We start from the raw sequence: 17,552 nt of genomic DNA, 5'->3' as shown, positions 1-17,552 counted from the left end.
CTCAGTCGGTTAAGCTTCTGCCTTTGGCTCAGGTCGTGATCCCAGGGTCCTGGGATGGAGCCCCATGTCAGCCTCTCTGCTCGGTGGGGAGCCTACTTTTCCCTCTCTCTCTGCAGCTCCCTCTCTTTGTGCTCACTCTCTCTCCCAATCAAATAAAATCTTTTAAAAAATAAATAAAATCAGCCATATCAATATTGAAAGTAAACAGATGAAGTTCACCAGTTAAAATACTACTTACCATACTGGATGAAAAAGCAAGACCCAGCTGTAAGCTGTCTCCAAGAAATACACTTTAAATATACTGACATACATAAGTTAAAAAAAAAAAGAACATGGGCGCCTGGGTGGCTCAGTTGGTTAAGCGACTGCCTTCGGCTCAGGTCATGATCCTGGAGTCCCGGGATCGAGTCCCGCGTCGGGCTCCCTGCTCGGCGGGGAGTCTGCTTCTCCCTCTGACCCTCCCCCCTCTCATGTGCTCTCTCTCTCTCATTCTGTCTCAAATAAATAAATAAAATCTTTTAATAAAAAAAAAAAGAACAATTATACCCTGGAAGCACTAATCATAAACCCAAAACTAGATGCATTATATAGCAGACACAGCGGATTTCAGGTTTAAAAAAAAAATACCAGAGATAAACATAGGGTCATCAAAAAACCAACAATTTTAAGTATTTAAGTACCCAAATCCAGAGCTGCAAAACACATAAAAGTTGATGTTAAAGGAGAACAAGACAAACCCACAATTATAATTAGTGAGTTCAACACTCCTTTCTCAATGACCAAAAAGTAGAAAGAAAATCAGGAAAGATAGAGGAAACTTGAACAAGCAAACCAGACAATGTGACCTAAGTGCCATGTGTAGAATACTCACACCCAAACAATGGCATAACACAGATGCTTTTCAAGGGCACATGGAACATTCACCAAAATAAGCCATCATTTGGGCCATAAAACAAGTCCTGAATTTAAAAAAGTTCATATACATAGTATATTGTCCAATTACATGATGGAATTAAATTAGGAATCAGTAATAAAAATATATTTGAAAAATGCCCCAAGCATTTGGAAATTAAACAGACTTCTACATAAGCCATAGTCAAAATCACAAGAAATCAGAAAATACTTTTTCAGGGGCACCTGGGTGGCTCAGTTAAGTGACTGACTCTTGATTTCAGCTCAGGTCATGATCTCAGGGATCTCAGGGCATCCCAAGCTACTTCTTTAGAAGCAGCAATCAAGGGGCGCCTGGGTGGCTCAGGCGTTAAGCGTCTGCCTTCGGCTCAGGATATGATCCCAGGGTCCTGGAATCGAGCCCTGCATCGGGCTCCCCACTCAGCGGGAAGCCTGCTTCTCCCTCTTCCGCTGCCCCTGCTTGTGTTCCCTCTCTCGCTATGTCTCTGTCAAATAAATAAACAAAATCTTAAAAAAAAAAAAAAAAAAGCAGCAGCAGCAATCAGGGCGCCTGGGTGGCTCAGTTGGTTGAGCAGCTGCCTTTGGCTCAGGTCATGATCCTGGAGTCCCGGGATCGAGTCCCACATCGGGCTCCCTGCTCGGCAGGGAGTCTGCTTCTCCCTCTGACCCTCTTCCCTCTCATGCTATCTCTCATTCTCTCTCTCAAATAAATAAAATCTTTTAAAAAAATAGAAGCAGCAACCACATTGGTAAATCTCTGGTTAGATTGATGAAAGAGCAGAGGAAGACAGAGATCACCAACACCAGGAAGAGGGAAATTCGTTTAAAATATAACTAATTAAGGGGTGCCTGGGTGGCTCAGTCGTTGGGCGTCTGCCGTTGGCTCAGGTCGTGATCCCAGGGTCCTGGGATCGAGCCCCGCATCGGGCTCCCTGCTCTGCGGGAAGCCTGCTTCTCCCTCTCCCACTCCACCTGCTTGTGTTCCCTCTCTCGCTGTGTCTCTGTCAAATAAATAATCTTAAAAAAATAAAAATAAAACTAATTAACAGATTGTAAAATAGCACAAAATATAAAAATGGAATGTTTTGAACTTTATGCCAATAATATATTAGATAAAATAAGTAATTCCTTGAAAGATAAGCATGTTACCAAAGTTACCAAAATTGGCACAAGAATGGAAAAATCGCAAGTGCTATCTATTAGAAAAATTGAATTTGTAATTTTCTAACAAAGAAATCCCCAGGGTTTCACCAGTGAAATTTATCAAACATTTAAAGAAGAAATAATAGGGGCGACTAAGTGGCTCAGTTGTTAAGCGTCTGCCTTTGGCTCAGGTCATGGTCCTGGGGACCTGGGATCGAGCCCCGCATCGGGCTCTCTGCTTGGCCGGAAGCCTGCTTCTTCCTCTCCCACGCCCCCTGCTTGTGTTCCGTCTCTCGTGGTGTCTCTCTCTTGTCAAATAAATAAAATCTTTTTAAAAAATTAAAAAAATAAAGAAGAAATAATATTATTACACAAACAACTTCAGAAAAAAGATGTGGGCAGACCAAGTCTATATAAATTAGAAAGGAAAAAGTAAAATTCTTTGACTATCTGCCTAGGAAATGCTAAAGAATCTGGAAATACAGGGGCGCCTGGGTGGCTTAGTCTGTTAAGCGTCTGGCTCTTGATTTCGGCTCAGGTCATGACCTGAGGGTTGTGGGTTCAAGTCCTGTGTCAGGCTCCACACTCAGCAGGGAGTCTGCTTAAGATTCTCTCTCCAGGGGTACCTGGGGGGCTCGGTTGGTTAAGTGTCTGTCTTTGGCTCAGGATATGGTCCCGGGATCCTGGGATCCAGCCCCACGTAGGGCTCCCTGCTCAGCGGGGAGTCTGCTCTCCCTATCCCTCTGCTCCTCCCCTGCTTGAGCTCTCCCCCTCTCATAAATAAAATCTATTAAAAAAAAAGACTGTCTCTCTCTCCCTCTGCCCCTCCCCCCACTTACATTCTCTAAATAAATCTAAAAAAAAAAGAATCTAGATATTCTAAAGATTAGTGGAACTAATAAGTGAATCCATCTAGGTTGCAGGATACAAGGTCAACAAGCCAAAATCAAATGTTTTCTACACACTAGCAATAACAACTGGAAAACAGCTTTTTAAAAACCTAGACAGAACTCAAGAAGCATAAACTATAAAAATTTCTGTGGACTTAATTAAAAATATTTTTAAATCTTATCTTCAAAAGATACATTAAGAAAACGAAGAGATTCTCTCCCTCTCCCACTGCCCCTCCCGCCCAAAAGAAATGAAAAGGGAAGCCAAAGACTAAAAGTATTCATAATGAAAACATATTTGGAAAGAGACTTTCATCTACGAAATAGAAGAGTCTTACAAGTCGGTAGTAAGAAGACAAACCACCACATGGGGCGCCTGGGTGGCTCACTCAGTTAAGCATCTGCCTTTGCTTCAGGTCATGATCCCAGGGTCCTGGGATCGAGCCTGCATCGGTCGCCCCTGCTCAGCGGGGAGTCTGCTTCTCCCTCTCCCTCTGCTGGCCACTCCCCCCTGCTGGAGCTGTCAAATAAATAAAATCTTAAAAAAAAAAAAAAAGACAAACCACCCAATTTAAAAATGGGCAAAAGATGTAAAGACACATCACAAAAGATGAGGCAAAATGGCAATATGCACATGAGAAGGTGCTCAACACCATCACTGAGCAAATACAAATTAGAAACACACAGAGACACCATCACACCTGACTAGGGTGGATTACACTTCAGACAAGTTACAATATCAAGTGTTGGCAAGGGATGTGCAGCAACAGGAACAGACATACTGTGGGAGGAGTGTAAAATGGTACAACCACTACAGAGAATTTTTGGCAATTTCTTATAAAGTTAAAAACACACTTATAACCCAGAAATTAAATTCCTATGCATTAACCCAAGTGAAATAAAGAGGCATGTCCAAATAAGTACTTTTACACAAATGCTCATAGCAGTTTTATTCATAAAAGCCAAATCTGGAAACCCAAATTTCTATCAACAGGTGGATGATTAACAAAGGTTTGTCCATACAATGGAACACTACTCAGCAGAGATACCCAAACACATAACTACTTGGTTGAGTCTTTAAAACATGCCAAAGCAAAAGAAGTCAAGACACACAGAATTACATACTGTATGGGTCCATTTATGTGATGCCCCACAAGCAAAACTAATCTACACTGACCCAAAGCAGGTACTTGGGACTAGGGTGGGATTAACTGGGAAAGGGCAAAAGGGAACATGTTTGGGTGATAAGAATGTTATTTTTCTTTATTCTAATGGTGGTTACATAGGTATATGGTTTCTCAAAGCTCTGTACACTTTAAATAGGTGTTTTACTGTATGGAAACTGGACGTCACCGAAGTTGATTGAAATGGGCTGGTAGTATCTCTTCTGTACCATTTGAAACATCTCTAGTAATGAGGAATTTTCCAGAAGATGCAGTATTGTAGGCCCCTCTTTATCACTTAGCCCCTGAAGCCTTCTAGTGTTGCTGGAATTTAAGAACTCAGAATATGCCCTCACAGGCAGAAAAACTGGTTCATGTCATTTCAAAACTGGTTGTTTTGGTTAATGTTCAGAGAAAAGAAAATCAGAGGCAGCAACTGAAAGTTGGGCAGACCATTATTTACTGTGTATTACAGCTGCCCAGAGGTGTCTGATGTACCTTATCTGCAGATCCCTCTCCCAGGTCACCCTCTTCTCCAGCTGCCATGGCTCTCTCTCAGCTCTGGGGTCACCTCTTCTGGGAAGCCGGCCCCGATCCTCCACACCAGATTAGTCCCCTCCTTCCTATGCTCCTACACAGTGTGGAACTTCTTCAGCACTTAGCTCTGTGCAGTGATCTTTGTCTTCTCCATCAGACCCAACATCATCTTGTTTCCTAAGTGTTCAGCCCTGGTCCTTCTAGATCAATACATTTTCAGATAAATGACAAAATGAGCCAGAAAGCAGGGAAAGTGACCAGAAGAGGTCACCATGGAACTGCTGAGACAGAAAACCTTGAGCAGTGCACTGGGACTGGGTGCCCCTTGAGTGGATTAGAAAGAGACGCAGGCAACCAGGTGAAGGCAACACTCCCCAAAAGCAAGCAGACGGTCATGGGTGAGCTCTAAAGGCATAAATACGAGGTGTGCTGATCCTCCACGAGCTACTGCTTACAACCTCTGAGTTACATATAAGCAGAAGACATCAACAGGGCTGAGAGAGGATATTTCCAGTAGACCAGTAAATTACACTGTTAGAAAACAACAAAATCCAAAAATTTAAACTACAGCAGTACAACGCAAGAGAAGAGCCAATTACACATAGATGTGGGTGTGCTTTTTATTGCCTTGCACTAAGTACCAGGGACACATAATTAACTACGACCATGTCCTGAAGGAATCAGTAGTGCAATAATGAAAGAGATGGCAGATAAAAACGTAATTTTGATATACCAAAGTGAGTGCAGTAATAGAAGTGCTCACTAGCAACGCAAGCACAGAGGGGTGACTGGCTGAGCCTGACACGATGCCTGAGATGGGTCTTGACTCCTGCTGAGGAGCTGTCCAGGTGTGGAGTGGAGAGCATTCAAACACGGACAACGGGGAGGAGGCAGGCGCAGCTTGGGTTAAGTGGGAATGCCAAGCAGTTAGTGTTGCTGCAGCACCAACCATGTGGCAGGGGGTTAAGCAGCGGGAGACGAAACTCCAGGAAGCAAAAGGCCTTAGAAAGCAGGGCTGGGAGCTTGGAAATTATCCTAAGGACAACAGGGAACCAACTTGTGGTTTTAAATAACAAAAGTCTTTCTCCAACTTGCCTTTTTGATAGATCAAAACTTACCATGTGATATTCTTTTTTTTAAGTATTAAGATACATAGTTCTGCTTTAAAAAGGATTTTTAACTTGGGTGAATTGTGCAATAACATATAGAAAGCTTCTTTGAGACCTAGCCCATCCCCCAGCATTGTTCCAGCTCAGTCAGCTGTCCAGTCACGTGGCTCTCCTGATGTCACACCTTCATAGTGGAGGACAGCACCCCAGTGCTGCTGCACAGTGGTAGGTGACAGCCCACCCTGAAAGCAGCCCTGCCTAGGACTTCGGAAACCTCTAAAGTCATATGAGTTAGGACTCATTCCCTCCCTTCTAAATATCACTCACTGAGTTGGAGAGTCATTATTTTTTGTTATCTAGATGTTCCCCCTGACCTGCAGACTTCTCACCCAAATGTATGGTGGTCTTACTCAAAGGAAGTCCTTCTTGGTGAACACCTTGATTATTTTTAAAGTTTGGGGTTGAGCTGAAGTCTTTCCCATACTGACTACATTCATAGAGTTTCTCTTCAGTATGAATTTTCTGGTGTTGAAGGAAATTTGACCTCTGAATAAAGCCTTTCCCACAGTAACTACATACATAAGGCTTTTCTCCGGTATGAATAATCTGATGTAGAAGCAGCTTGGAGCTCTGAATGAAAGCTTTCCCACAGTCCTTACATTCAAAGGGCCTATCCCCAGTGTGGATTTTCTGATGTTCAGTGAGATGGGCTTTCTGGAGAAAAGCTTTCCCACATTCCTTACATTCATACACTCTCTCTCCAGTGTGGATTTTCTGGTGTCGAATAAGGTACGAACTCAAAAAGAAAGCTTTCCCACATTCGTTACATTCATAGAGTTTCTCTCCAGTGTGAATTCTCTGATGCTGGGTAAAGTTTGATGTCTGGCTGAAGCGCTTCCCACACTCATTGCACACATAAGGCCTTTCCCCAGTATGGATCCTCTGATGCTGAATAAGCTTTGAACTCCGAATAAAGGCCTTCCCACATTCATTACATTCAAAGGGCCTCTCTCCAGTGTGAATTCTCTGATGTTCGATGAGATCTGAGCGATGACGGAAGGCCTTCCCACACTCCTTACATTCATACTGTTTCACTTCTGTGTGGATCTGATAATGTCGAATAAGGCTTGAGCTCCTAATGAAGGATTTTCCACACTCATTACACTCATAAGGTCTTTCTCCTGTGTGAATTCTCTGATGGCGAATAAGCAAGGAGCTCTGGCTGAAGCCTTTCCCACACTCCTTGCATTCGAAAGGCCTCTCCCGGGTATGAATTCGCTGGTGCCGAACCAGGTCTGAGCTGTGATGGAAGGCTCTCCCACACTGCATGCATCGGAATGGCTTTCCTCCTGCATGTGCTCTCTGGTGCTCAGCGAGGTCTGCATAGTGAATGAAGTCCTTTCCACACATGTTGCACACATAGAGTCTTTCTCCAGTGTGACCTCTCTGATGCTCAGCAAGGTGGGAGCTCTGGCTGAAGCTTTTCCCACACTGCTCACATCTGTAAGGTTTCTCCCCAGCATGAGAAATCTGATGTCTAACTAGGTCCGAGTTAAATGTGAAGCTTTTGCCACAAATCTCACACTGGTGGGCTTCCCCTTCCACAAGCTCTCTCTGGAGGAGGAGGAGGTTTGAGCTCAGAACTGGGCTTTCTCCTGATTTACTGCCCACCCGAGCTGCCTCTCCTGCTTGGATCTTCCAATGGGTAACTGTTGCCCCCCTGAAACTGCCCTCCTGAGGGGGGCAGCTCCGCAGGCTCTGCCCTTCTGGGTTTCCCAACAGCCCCCCTAATCTGGGTTCAGGGAATGCCCCAGACTCAGAGGCAGGGGGCTCCATCACTGTGAGTGTTTCAGACATAGTCTTGGGCAGATTTCCATCCTCAGAAATTCAGGCTCCCGAGTCACCTTCTTGACACAAGTTTCTAGGAAATAAAAGAGAAAAAGATCATTTTTTCCCTTTGTCAACAGACAGGAATCTGCTGGAGCAGGTGGAGGACAAAACACATCCACAGAGTGGGAAAGAGGACTATTTCCTCTGCCCACACTCTTTACCCCTGTGTGCATCTCAACCACCTACCTCAACCACTTGAGAAGGCTCCTCTGGGGCTGCACCTCCAACACCCAACTCCAGGGACAGAATGGCTGGGTGGTAGACGGGGAGGGATGTGGCTTGGACTCTTAAAAAATTAAGACATATTTCCAAAGAAACACAAATGTACTGAACTTGCCACCTCTTCATTGTCCTCCTTTCCCTTTGTACCCAGCTTAGATCCCATGCTCTATGGTATTATGTTTATTTGGGGTTATATATTATAATCATCCTAACTCCCCCTGCCCTTCCTCTATCATCCCTGCATGGGAAAACCCCAACTTGGGTTAAATTCCACTTGCTTCCCATTCTGTGTCTGTATCTATGCCAAATGAGTTCTCTCTACATTTACAAAGCCTTGATTAATGAATGGGGCCCTGAGAGCCACTGGCAATGTCTACACTTTCCTCATTCTCCTGCAAGACCACCCCTGCTTTGTCCTCTCTTCTCAAATGCCCAATCCTCCCTCCTCCTTCTCAGCTGATGCCCTTACCTCAATGAGAGAACAGAAGAAATGAGGTGAGGGGCGCCTGGGTGGCTCAGTCGTTGAGCGCCTGCCTTCGGCTCAGGTCATGGGATCGAGCCCCACATCAGGCTCCCTGCTCCGCGGGAAGCCTGCTTCTCCCTCCCCCACTCCCCCTGCTTGTGTTCCTGCTCTAGCTGTCTCTCTGTCAAATAAATAAAATCTTAAAAAAAAAAAAAAGAAATGAGATGAGAACATTAAATTTCTCCTACCCGATCTGCCAACCTGCCTGTCCACACCCTCCCTCCTTACATGTGCTACACTGTCCTTGATCCAATCTAGGGTGAACACCTCCACCGGGGCACTAAAACCCACCCCTCTCAACCACTCAACGGCACCAAGCCTCCTCTGTACAAGTCTAGAGCTGGAATGTTCACAGCATTTATATCCACCAAAATAACCAACAGAGAGATGGGCAGATTGAAGAGTACTCTACCAGAGACTAATATGTAGCAATGAAGAATTGCTATACAAAAGCAAAGATGAGTCTCACAAATGTAATGTTCAGCAGAAGCTAGGCACAGTAAGAGTTCATTGTGATTCTGTTCACATTGAGTTAAAAAACAGACAAAAGCAATTCGGGGGGCGAGACCTGAGACACTGCCGACCTTTGGGGAGAATGTAAGGACCGGCAGGGAGTGTTGGTGATCTACCAGGCACTCTGAATCCCCCTGGCGTGTCACTGTGGAAAAGCTCGTTCGGTCAGGGCTTATTTAACGTCACAGTTGCCGGGGTGCAATGCCCAGCTCCCCGGCTCAGAGTGATGCCTACCCCCACCCTCCACCCCACTGGGAACCACGTGCAGGCAGGACTCTGCCTTCCCCAAGGTCTGCCCCTCCCCCCGAATGCCCACTCTTGGCTGTCCATCACTGCAGGACAAGGCACCACAAACACAGCAGCACAAATACAGTACGTCTGTCACCTCACACCTCTCAAGGTGTGAAGTCCAACCCAGCGTGACTGGGATCCCTGTTCAGGGTCACACAGGAGTCAGCCAGGCTAAGGTCACATCTGAAGTGCTGGGAAACCTGTTCCAAACTCATTCAGATGTCAGTAGGAATCAGTTCCCTACAACCACAGGATTGTCCCTGACCCCTTGCCAGCTGTCAGCTGCTCTCGGCTCCTAGGGACACCTGTATCACCAAGAACAGCAAATAGAACACCTCTCTGACTTCTCTTCTGCCACCAGCTACAGAAAACTGCTTTCCAAGGGCATGCATGACCAGGTTGGCCCACCTAGGGCCTTGCCACCTTATGTCAGCTGACTTGGGACCTTAATTACATCTGCAAAATCCCTCCATGGTAGCTGTGAGGAGGTGCGTGTACCTTAGGCGCCAGGAATCTTGGAGGGCCATCTCAGATGCCTACCACACCACAGCCAATGCCTGGTCAATCACAGGAGCCTAGAGTGCCCTGGGGGCAGCTCAAGTGTTATCCCAATCCCAGACCTCCACTTTCAGGGAGTTCCCTCCAAGACGACCCCAAACAGGGGCACCTGGGGGGCTCAGTCGTTAGGCTTCTGACTTCGGCTCAGGTCATGACCCCAGGGTCCTGGGATCAAGTCCCACGTCAGGCTCCCTGCTCAGCAGGGAGCCTCTTTCTCCCTCTCCCTCCACCAAATACATAAAATCTTAAAAAAAAAAGATGACCCTAAACAATCACTTCTTGCCCCAAATCTGCACCCGTGGGAAACAGAGCCTGCTGTGTACCCCTGAAGGGATGCCTTCCAGACGCATTTCCAATGTGGACATCAAGGACAAGAACCCGCCCCTGAGGGCAAAGTTGGGGGTGAGGTGGAGCAGCAATGGGAGCAGAAGCAGAGGGAGTAACCAGGTAACATGTGCTCTGTGGCCCCGCCAGGGCATCCTTTCAGCACGTGTTTCTCTTTTACGTGAGCTAGAACTTGCATAAAGCACACATATCTTGATAAACTCCTTGTGACACCTGTTTAACCACCGGCAAGCCAACACAGAACATTTCTGTCATCCAAAAGGCTCCCCCTCCATGGGCAATCACCTCTTTTATTATAGAAGAATTCTGCCCATTAACAAAAGTTCAACTCGGGTGCCTCACCAGCTCAGTCAGTAGAACATGTGACTCTTGACCTTGGGGTTGTGAATCCAAGCCCCATGCTAGGGGCAGAGCTTACTTTAAATAAATAAATAAATAAGTTCATTTAAATAGAATTATACAACATGTTTCTGTACCTGCATTTTATTCATCATGTACCCATTTTTTAAAAAAAAGCTTTTATTTGAGAGAAAGTGTGTGCGTGGGCGCATACAGGGGGAGAGGCTGAGGGGGAAGGGAGAGGGGGAATCCGAAGCAAACTCTGCGCTGAGCACAGAGCCTGATGCAAGCCCTGATCTCACAACCCTAAGATCATGACCTGAGCCAAAACCAAGAGTTAGACTCTTAATTATAACACATACCATAAAACTCACCATCTTAAAGTACACAGCTCAGTGTTTTTTGAATATTCCTAAATGCAATACCATCACAACCATCCACTTGCAGAACATTTTCATCACTCCCCCAAATATGTATCTGCTTAAACCCAGCATTCTGCCTGGAAAGTCATCAACACTGCAGGCACCAGCAGCTCACTCTTTTCACAGATGGACAGCACACCACTGCATGAATAGGTCACAATCTACTTCTCACCGACACCTGAGTTGTCTGTGGTTTGCGGTGATGATTAAAGCTGCTGTCAACACTCCTGTACTTGTCTTTTGGTAGATGAGGGTCCTCGTTTCTGCTGGGTGTACACCTGGGAGTGACTGCTGGGTCCCAGGTCCCAGGACTGCTCACTTTAGGGGTCACCTGGTCAAGACACTCTTGCAAATTCCATGGGGAACCAGTGCAGCTGTGGATGGTGATTCTTCCCCTTCTTGAATGGGCGAGTCCATATGGTCATGCTGCTTTTGGCGGGTGATGGAGACAGCATTCAGGGTGGCTGGGGCTCGTATGAGTTACAGTATGACTGTGTGAAGCTGCACTGGCACCTGGTGAGAAAAGGCACACCCCACCCTCTGGGCCAGAGGAAGTACTTGGTGTGGGAGAGAGTGGCCAGTGGGGTAAACTGTGGCAGACTGAAGACTGCCCAGAATCTCTGCTCCCTCTGAGTGACAGAAATGTCACCTAAAATATGAGTAGGCACATGTCCGCCCAGCAAATGACTACACCTTGTAGAGTCCCCTGAAGTTAGGTGTGACCCTGTGACTGAGATCCAGCCCATGAGCTGGGAATGGAATGGATGTGTGCAGGGCCCCTACCTCCACATCCCCTCTCCCTCCTCACGGTGACACATGGGTGAGGCAAAGCAGCCAGGCAAAGTGGAACAAGAAGTTAAAAACACTATTAGAAACACTATTTTGAATCTCTGTCACAGCAACTTGAATAATGCTTAAGTAATACTAAGAAACAAGCTGATTACTCAGACCAAGCCTCCCAGTGATAAAAAAGAAACTGAACCCACACACCAATAACTGGCAATAAGGACAAGGAGCTGAGCACAAGTCTGTGGCAGGCATTTCTGTCCGTGTGAGATCTACCTGGTAATTCATCTGCCAACACAGCCCCCCGGAGCAGCGACCCACTCAGTGGAGCTGTGATACGGCACAGATGAGGCCTGCCTCCTGGCATTCACTGAGGATGTTTTTCAGAGTTAAAGGCTCAATAACTTGGTTTAAAAAAATCTTTCTGCTGCTTATAAAAATTACTTCAGTTATTTTTTCAAGCTCTAAGGTAAATTATGCCAATTGAGAAAGCGAAAACAACAGAAAAACTGAAAAAAGAAAAATTATAAAATGACCTTTAAACCCACCACTAAGATTACCAGTGAACATTTTCCTCTGTTATCTCTTCTACACTAGTATTTCTATGAAATCAAGACTATACCACTCAGTTTTACATCCTGTTTTACTTTTTTATCTTTTTAATCCTTAGCCATTACAAACATAAGATACACGTCATAAAAATATTTCAAATAATAAAGAAGTGTAGACAATACAGACAAAATTTAGACGATGAGAATCCCCACCAATTCAACAGATTACCACTGTTAGCTGTTTTGGTAATACACATTCATTGACAGTTTGCTTGAACAAATACAGAAACTCGATTTTCAAAAGTAAAAATGGGATCACACTACACTCATCCATCTGCAACCTTTCCCCTATTTATAATATAACCTGGCGTTCCTCAAGTTTATCCACACAGATGTTAACCTGGTTCTTTGACCAGCACAGATAGTCACTGAATCCCTATTTGGATCAGACACCGGAAGGAACATTCGTCCCTGTGCCTCTGGTGTCACAAGCAGGCATGTGCCCTGAGGTATTCTGCCCACCTGCCTGACCCTTTCTCCTTCCCAAAGATGGAAGGAGTTAGCAGAATTAAAAGTCTGGGCAAGTAACAGGCAGGCAGCACACAACCTGCTCCACAGGGGTGCACACTCTGCTCTGCCCCTCTAAGCCACAGGTTCAGCGGAGCAGCCCCCGAGGGGCCCCAGCAACCAGCGCTTCTGGTGAGCAGGCACCAGAGTCTGTCTGATGCTCTGATCCAGCCTTTGCCCAGAAGTGAGGTGGCAGTTTGGCCATGTGCCTCATTGGCTCAGAACTCAGGAGGAGAGGTGGGGTACAACTTATTAGGTCCCCTCGAGCCCCACCAGGCACAGTGCTGAGCAACTGACTCACATTGTCTCACACACTCCTCTAAACCTTCTAAGGTAGGTGTTCCCTCCGTTATTTACTCTACAAATGAGAAAATGGAGACTAAGAGAGAGAGACAATTGCCCTAAGGTCACTAAACTAGTAAGAAGCAGCACTAAGGTTCAAATCCAGGTCTACCTTCCTCCAGTGCCCATTTCCCCATCATAGAAGATTTTTTTCCCTTCCCACGTGTCACCTGTCACAGGATCATATGGGGTATTATGAAAGTAAGCTGATAGTTTAAGCCTCACTTTTCTTAATTAAAAAAGGAAGGGAGGGTAGGATGTTGGGTTTTGTTTTGGAAGTAATATCTTTTTATTTTTATATTTAAAAGGACTCTTGTACTCCTTGCAAACAAGCTTACATGTGTCTACAAGAAAATAGCTTTAAAAAGTATGTATTTTAATGGTCTTCATAATTTCCCCTAACTTTAGAGTTATACCTGGCTTTGAATAAACATTTATCTGAAAATCAGCCATCTGTCAAGTTTCTGCTTAGCTCCTTGTTTTTTGTGAATTCAAACAAAATTGAACTGATACTCTTTCATTTAAAGAAACCTGAATGAGGGGTGCCTGGGTGGCTCAGTCGTTAAGCGTCTGCCTTCGGCTCAGGTCATGGTCCCAGGGTCCTGGGATCAAGCCCCACATCGGGCTCCCTGCTCCGCGAGAAGCCTGCTTCTCCCTCTCCCATTCCCCCTGCTTGTGTTCCCTCTCTCGCTGTGTCTCTCTCTGTCAAATAAATAAATAAAAATCTTAAAAAAAATAAACAAACCTGAATGAAATGAACAAAAGGAAGTAAAAATATATCATGCCTGCGACCCCACAACATACAGAGCTACCATGGCCTACCTTTCTGTTACAACACAGAGAATCTGCTGGATAAAATTTAACATGAAATTGTGCAAATACACAGCTGATGTTGAGAGAGATGGGGCAATCCTTGGTGCTGGAAATGAAGTGGGATCTTAACCTGGAGTGGGACCCTGTGAACTTTGGGATGACAAGTGGGGGGTGTGCACGACATAGGCACTAGCAGCTTTTTCTCCCGAGCACTGGTAAAGGACTCACAGACTGGTCTGAGTCCCTGTTTGTGGCTTACAGCCTTGAAGAAGCAGGAAGGTCGCTGAGCTTCACCCTTGGGAATAACAAGAGCAAGCGGCACCTGAGTGAAACACAAACCAGAGCTGCACGAGAATCTGCACCTGCTCCTGCCGCTGCAGGGATGAAGGGCACTGAGAACCGGGTGTGTGCCAGTCACTGGGCAAGGTGTCTCGTTTTGTCATGTTCTCCTCACAACTATCCATGAGGTCCAGGGAGGTGACTTGCTTAAGGTCAAACCAGCTGCTAGCTGCTGTCTTCTCCCCCTCCCACCCCACGGCACTCTGGTTCCTGCTCCCGAGGATACTGATGGCCTTCGCCTCTCCCGACAAGTCCTGTGTCCTCTCAGCAGGCATCTTCCGAGACCCGAGGCAGCATGGACATGCCTGACAGCTCCTTGAACCACTTCAATGGCACCGCTGGGTTCTGGGTCGGAGGCTTCCCAGACCACCCCTCCCTCTGGCTCACGAGTGTTGTCGGGGCCTTCTCAGCTCTGCCCTCTCTCCACATCATCCCCAAGACCTTTCCAGGAGTCAGGAACCCATCACCATCACTCCAAGAGAGGCTGGAGCCGCGTGTGCAGGCTTGTGAGAAAGCAGCAGTCCCTCCCCCCAGCTCCTCTCTCTATCTGCCCTAAGAGAGACGCTGGTTACTGCTGGCATTAACATACTGTTAGAGGGCGCCTGGGTGGCTCAGTTGGTTAAGCGACTGCCTTCGGCTCAGGTCATGATCCTGGAGTCCCGCATCGGGCTCCCTGCTCGGCGGGGAGTCTGCTTCTCCCTCTGACCCTCTTCCCTCTCGTGCTCTCTGTCTACCATTCTCTCTCTCTCAAATAAATAAAGTCTTTGAAAAAAAAACAAAACAAAACATACTGTTAGAATGCTGCCTCTGTAACAGGGAGAAAGGCTCCATCTGTGCGGATAGGGAGCAAGGTACCACCTGAAGCCTGGGGTAATGGGCACCGCAGATCCTAGGTGGGCGAAAGGCACTTATTTCTATCACTCGTCGGGACTGGGCCCCAGGGTCAAGACGTGCTGCAGGGTGGTGATGAGCGCAAGTCTACAGACAAACTGCCCGAGTTCTAAGCCTGCCTCCACTAACATTCCTGGGGGAACCTCAAGCCGAAGATCCCGACGCCATGACGTAACCGGTGTGTGAGGGGGTAACAGGTCCCCCACTTCGGCGGACTCAGCCACTGGGATTGATAAAGTCTTCTAGGGGAACGGGAGCCTTTAGGAAAGCGCTGCATAAGCGCAGCCAACCCCCTCTAGCGCCTGAGAATTCTTCAGGCCCGAGGTGCGGAGGGAAGTCTATTCCTCCCAATTCCCTCCCCATTGCACCCCCACCGGGCCATCGGGGGCTGCTCTGCCCCTCCTCCCGCACCAGGGGCTCCAGACCCCGGGCCCTCTGCCGGGATCGTCTGGAGCGCTCCCTCGGGCTCCAGAGACAGCAGGCAGGCCGTCGGGCCCGGAGCAAGCAGCAGCACTGCCCGCGCCCGTACTCGTCACCTCCGCCCCGCAGCTCAGCCGACAGCGGCTGCGAGCAGCACAAGGGCGACGCCGGGCGCTGGAGCCAGGCGCTCCGCGGCGTGGGTGCGCGTCCCCGGGCGCTCCCCGGGGAGAGAAGGTACGGGGCAGGCCGCGACACCCGCCCGCCCGCCCCTGCCATCCCCGCCCCGGCCCGCGGCCGGAAGCGAGCCACTCACCCGGACACCCGCGGCGAAACGACTGCCGGCCGACAAAGCCCGCACCGCCACCCACACGCCGCGGCCGGAAGTCGGCCGAGCCCCGCCCCGAGAGCTTCCGGGGCCGCTCTAGGCGCCCGGAGCCGGCGGCCTCTCGGTGGTTCGGACTTCCGCCGGCCGGGGTCCGGCCTCCGCGCTGCGGCAGCCCGAGCGCCTGTCCCCGAGCGTACGTGCGTCTGCGCGGAGCTGCAGGTGCCGGCGCTGCCGCGGGGCGGAGCTCAACGGTGGGGGTGGGGGGAGGGGGTGCCGCGGGCGGCCCCGGCCGGCGGAGGCCCCTCGGCCCTGGAGCCGGCTCGGGGCCTCCGCTCCCAGCCGCTGGCGGCGTCGCCTAGGGCGTTCCCTCCACAGCCCCGCGGGAAGGTCCCCAAACGCCGTCGGTTGGCAGGCGGGGGCTGAAGCAGGAGTCGGGGCTCGTAGGCGAGCTCTCACAGCTAGTCAGCGGCCAGCCGGCCGCCCCTAGGGCCACGCCCTTACCCTGGCCGCGTGGCCGGTCCTGGGGGTGCAGAAGACGCCTCCGGAGACAGGCCCCCCGCGCCGCGCGCCGGAGCAGGTGTCAGATTAGGCCCCGCGTGGCGGGGGCGGCTCGGTTGGGAACTCCCGCGCTCCTGGCCCCCACCTGCCGGCGATGCACAGGACCCTTTGGGCGACTCCGGGGCCCTGGTAGCCAAGGCCGAGCAATGGGAGGAGCGAGCAGAAGCGAGAGAACCCCCCCCCTCACCGACCCACGGGGGCGGCCGAGGCGGGGGCTGGCTCGGCGGCCCGCGCCGCCGTCCCTGGCTCCTGTGCGTGTGCAGCAACACTTGGCGTCGCTCCGTGCGTGCGTGTTTTAAGCCTTCAAGTGGCAGGTGTACCTACCACCTCATTGTGCGGTTGGCTGCTTGTACTCAGCATTATTTTAAAATCACCCCGTGTTAACGCACACAGTTGGTCTAGTCCACCCGCTCAAACTGCGCTCTCTACCCCTCCTGATTAATGAACGTTTCGTTTGTTCCCCGCTTTTCTCTACTGCAAATAATGCAAGAGCAGATCCTTGTACAGTATTCCCATGTCCGAGCAAGGATTTCTCTAGGCGACAGGCCCAGAGACGGGATTAAATGTAAGGATTGCAGCCTAACATGTGGCTGGATTTGCTTTTCAGTGACTGTCATAATTTATACTCCGGCTACGGGAGTGGCAGAACTCGTTTCCCTGCATCTTCACCAACACTTAGTGTCTGACTTTCTGAAATTTACCAATCTCAGGGGTGAAAGGCAGTATCCTGTTCTTGTTGCTAAATTCAGTGAGACGTCATTTACAAGCATGCAGGGTTGTTGTTTTTTTTTTTAAGATTTATTTATTTATTTGTTTGACAGAGAGAGAGCAGAAGCAGGAATACAAGGTGGGGGTGTAGGAGAGGGAGAAGCAGGCTTACGGCTGAGCAGGGAGCCCGAGGCGGGGCTCGATCCCAGGACCCCGGGATCATGACCTGAGCCGAAGGCAGACACTTAACGACTGAGCCACCCAGGCGCCCCATATGCAGTTGTTTTTAATAAATACATGTGATAAGTAGTTTCGCCAAATGTATCCGACCGTGTGCGCTCTGCAATAGAACATCGCCAGCCTCTCCAAGTGGTCCCCTGGGCTCCTCCCCGACC

At 48.7% G+C, this 17,552-nt stretch overlaps 1 protein-coding gene across 3 annotated transcripts; it reads right to left on the bottom strand.

Moving 5' to 3' along the window:
* Positions 1 to 3,874: 3,874 nt before the first annotated feature.
* Positions 3,875 to 16,685, bottom strand: ZNF623 (zinc finger protein 623). 3 transcript variants are annotated; one of them, XM_027621718.2, is made up of 2 exons: positions 16,393 to 16,685; positions 3,875 to 7,675 (listed from the first exon to the last, which is right to left on the bottom strand). In XM_027621718.2, exon 2 carries the CDS (start codon positions 7,609 to 7,611, stop codon positions 6,097 to 6,099), a length of 1,515 nt encoding a protein of 504 aa, XP_027477519.1. In that variant the 5' UTR covers positions 7,612 to 7,675; positions 16,393 to 16,685; the 3' UTR covers positions 3,875 to 6,096. The 3 variants fall into 3 exon arrangements, with proteins under 3 accessions (XP_027477519.1, XP_027477511.1, XP_027477527.1); XM_027621710.2 differs by lacking the exon at positions 16,393 to 16,685 and adding an exon at positions 15,880 to 15,960; XM_027621726.2 differs by lacking the exon at positions 16,393 to 16,685 and adding an exon at positions 7,831 to 8,418.
* Between the last annotated feature and the right edge of the window lie 867 nt (positions 16,686 to 17,552).

This window comes from Zalophus californianus, chromosome 4 (assembly GCF_009762305.2).
Source record: "Zalophus californianus isolate mZalCal1 chromosome 4, mZalCal1.pri.v2, whole genome shotgun sequence".
Taxonomy (NCBI): domain Eukaryota; kingdom Metazoa; phylum Chordata; class Mammalia; order Carnivora; family Otariidae; genus Zalophus; species Zalophus californianus.
Note: the sequence above shows the minus strand (reverse complement) of the source record. Positions and strands in the feature narration are given on the sequence as shown.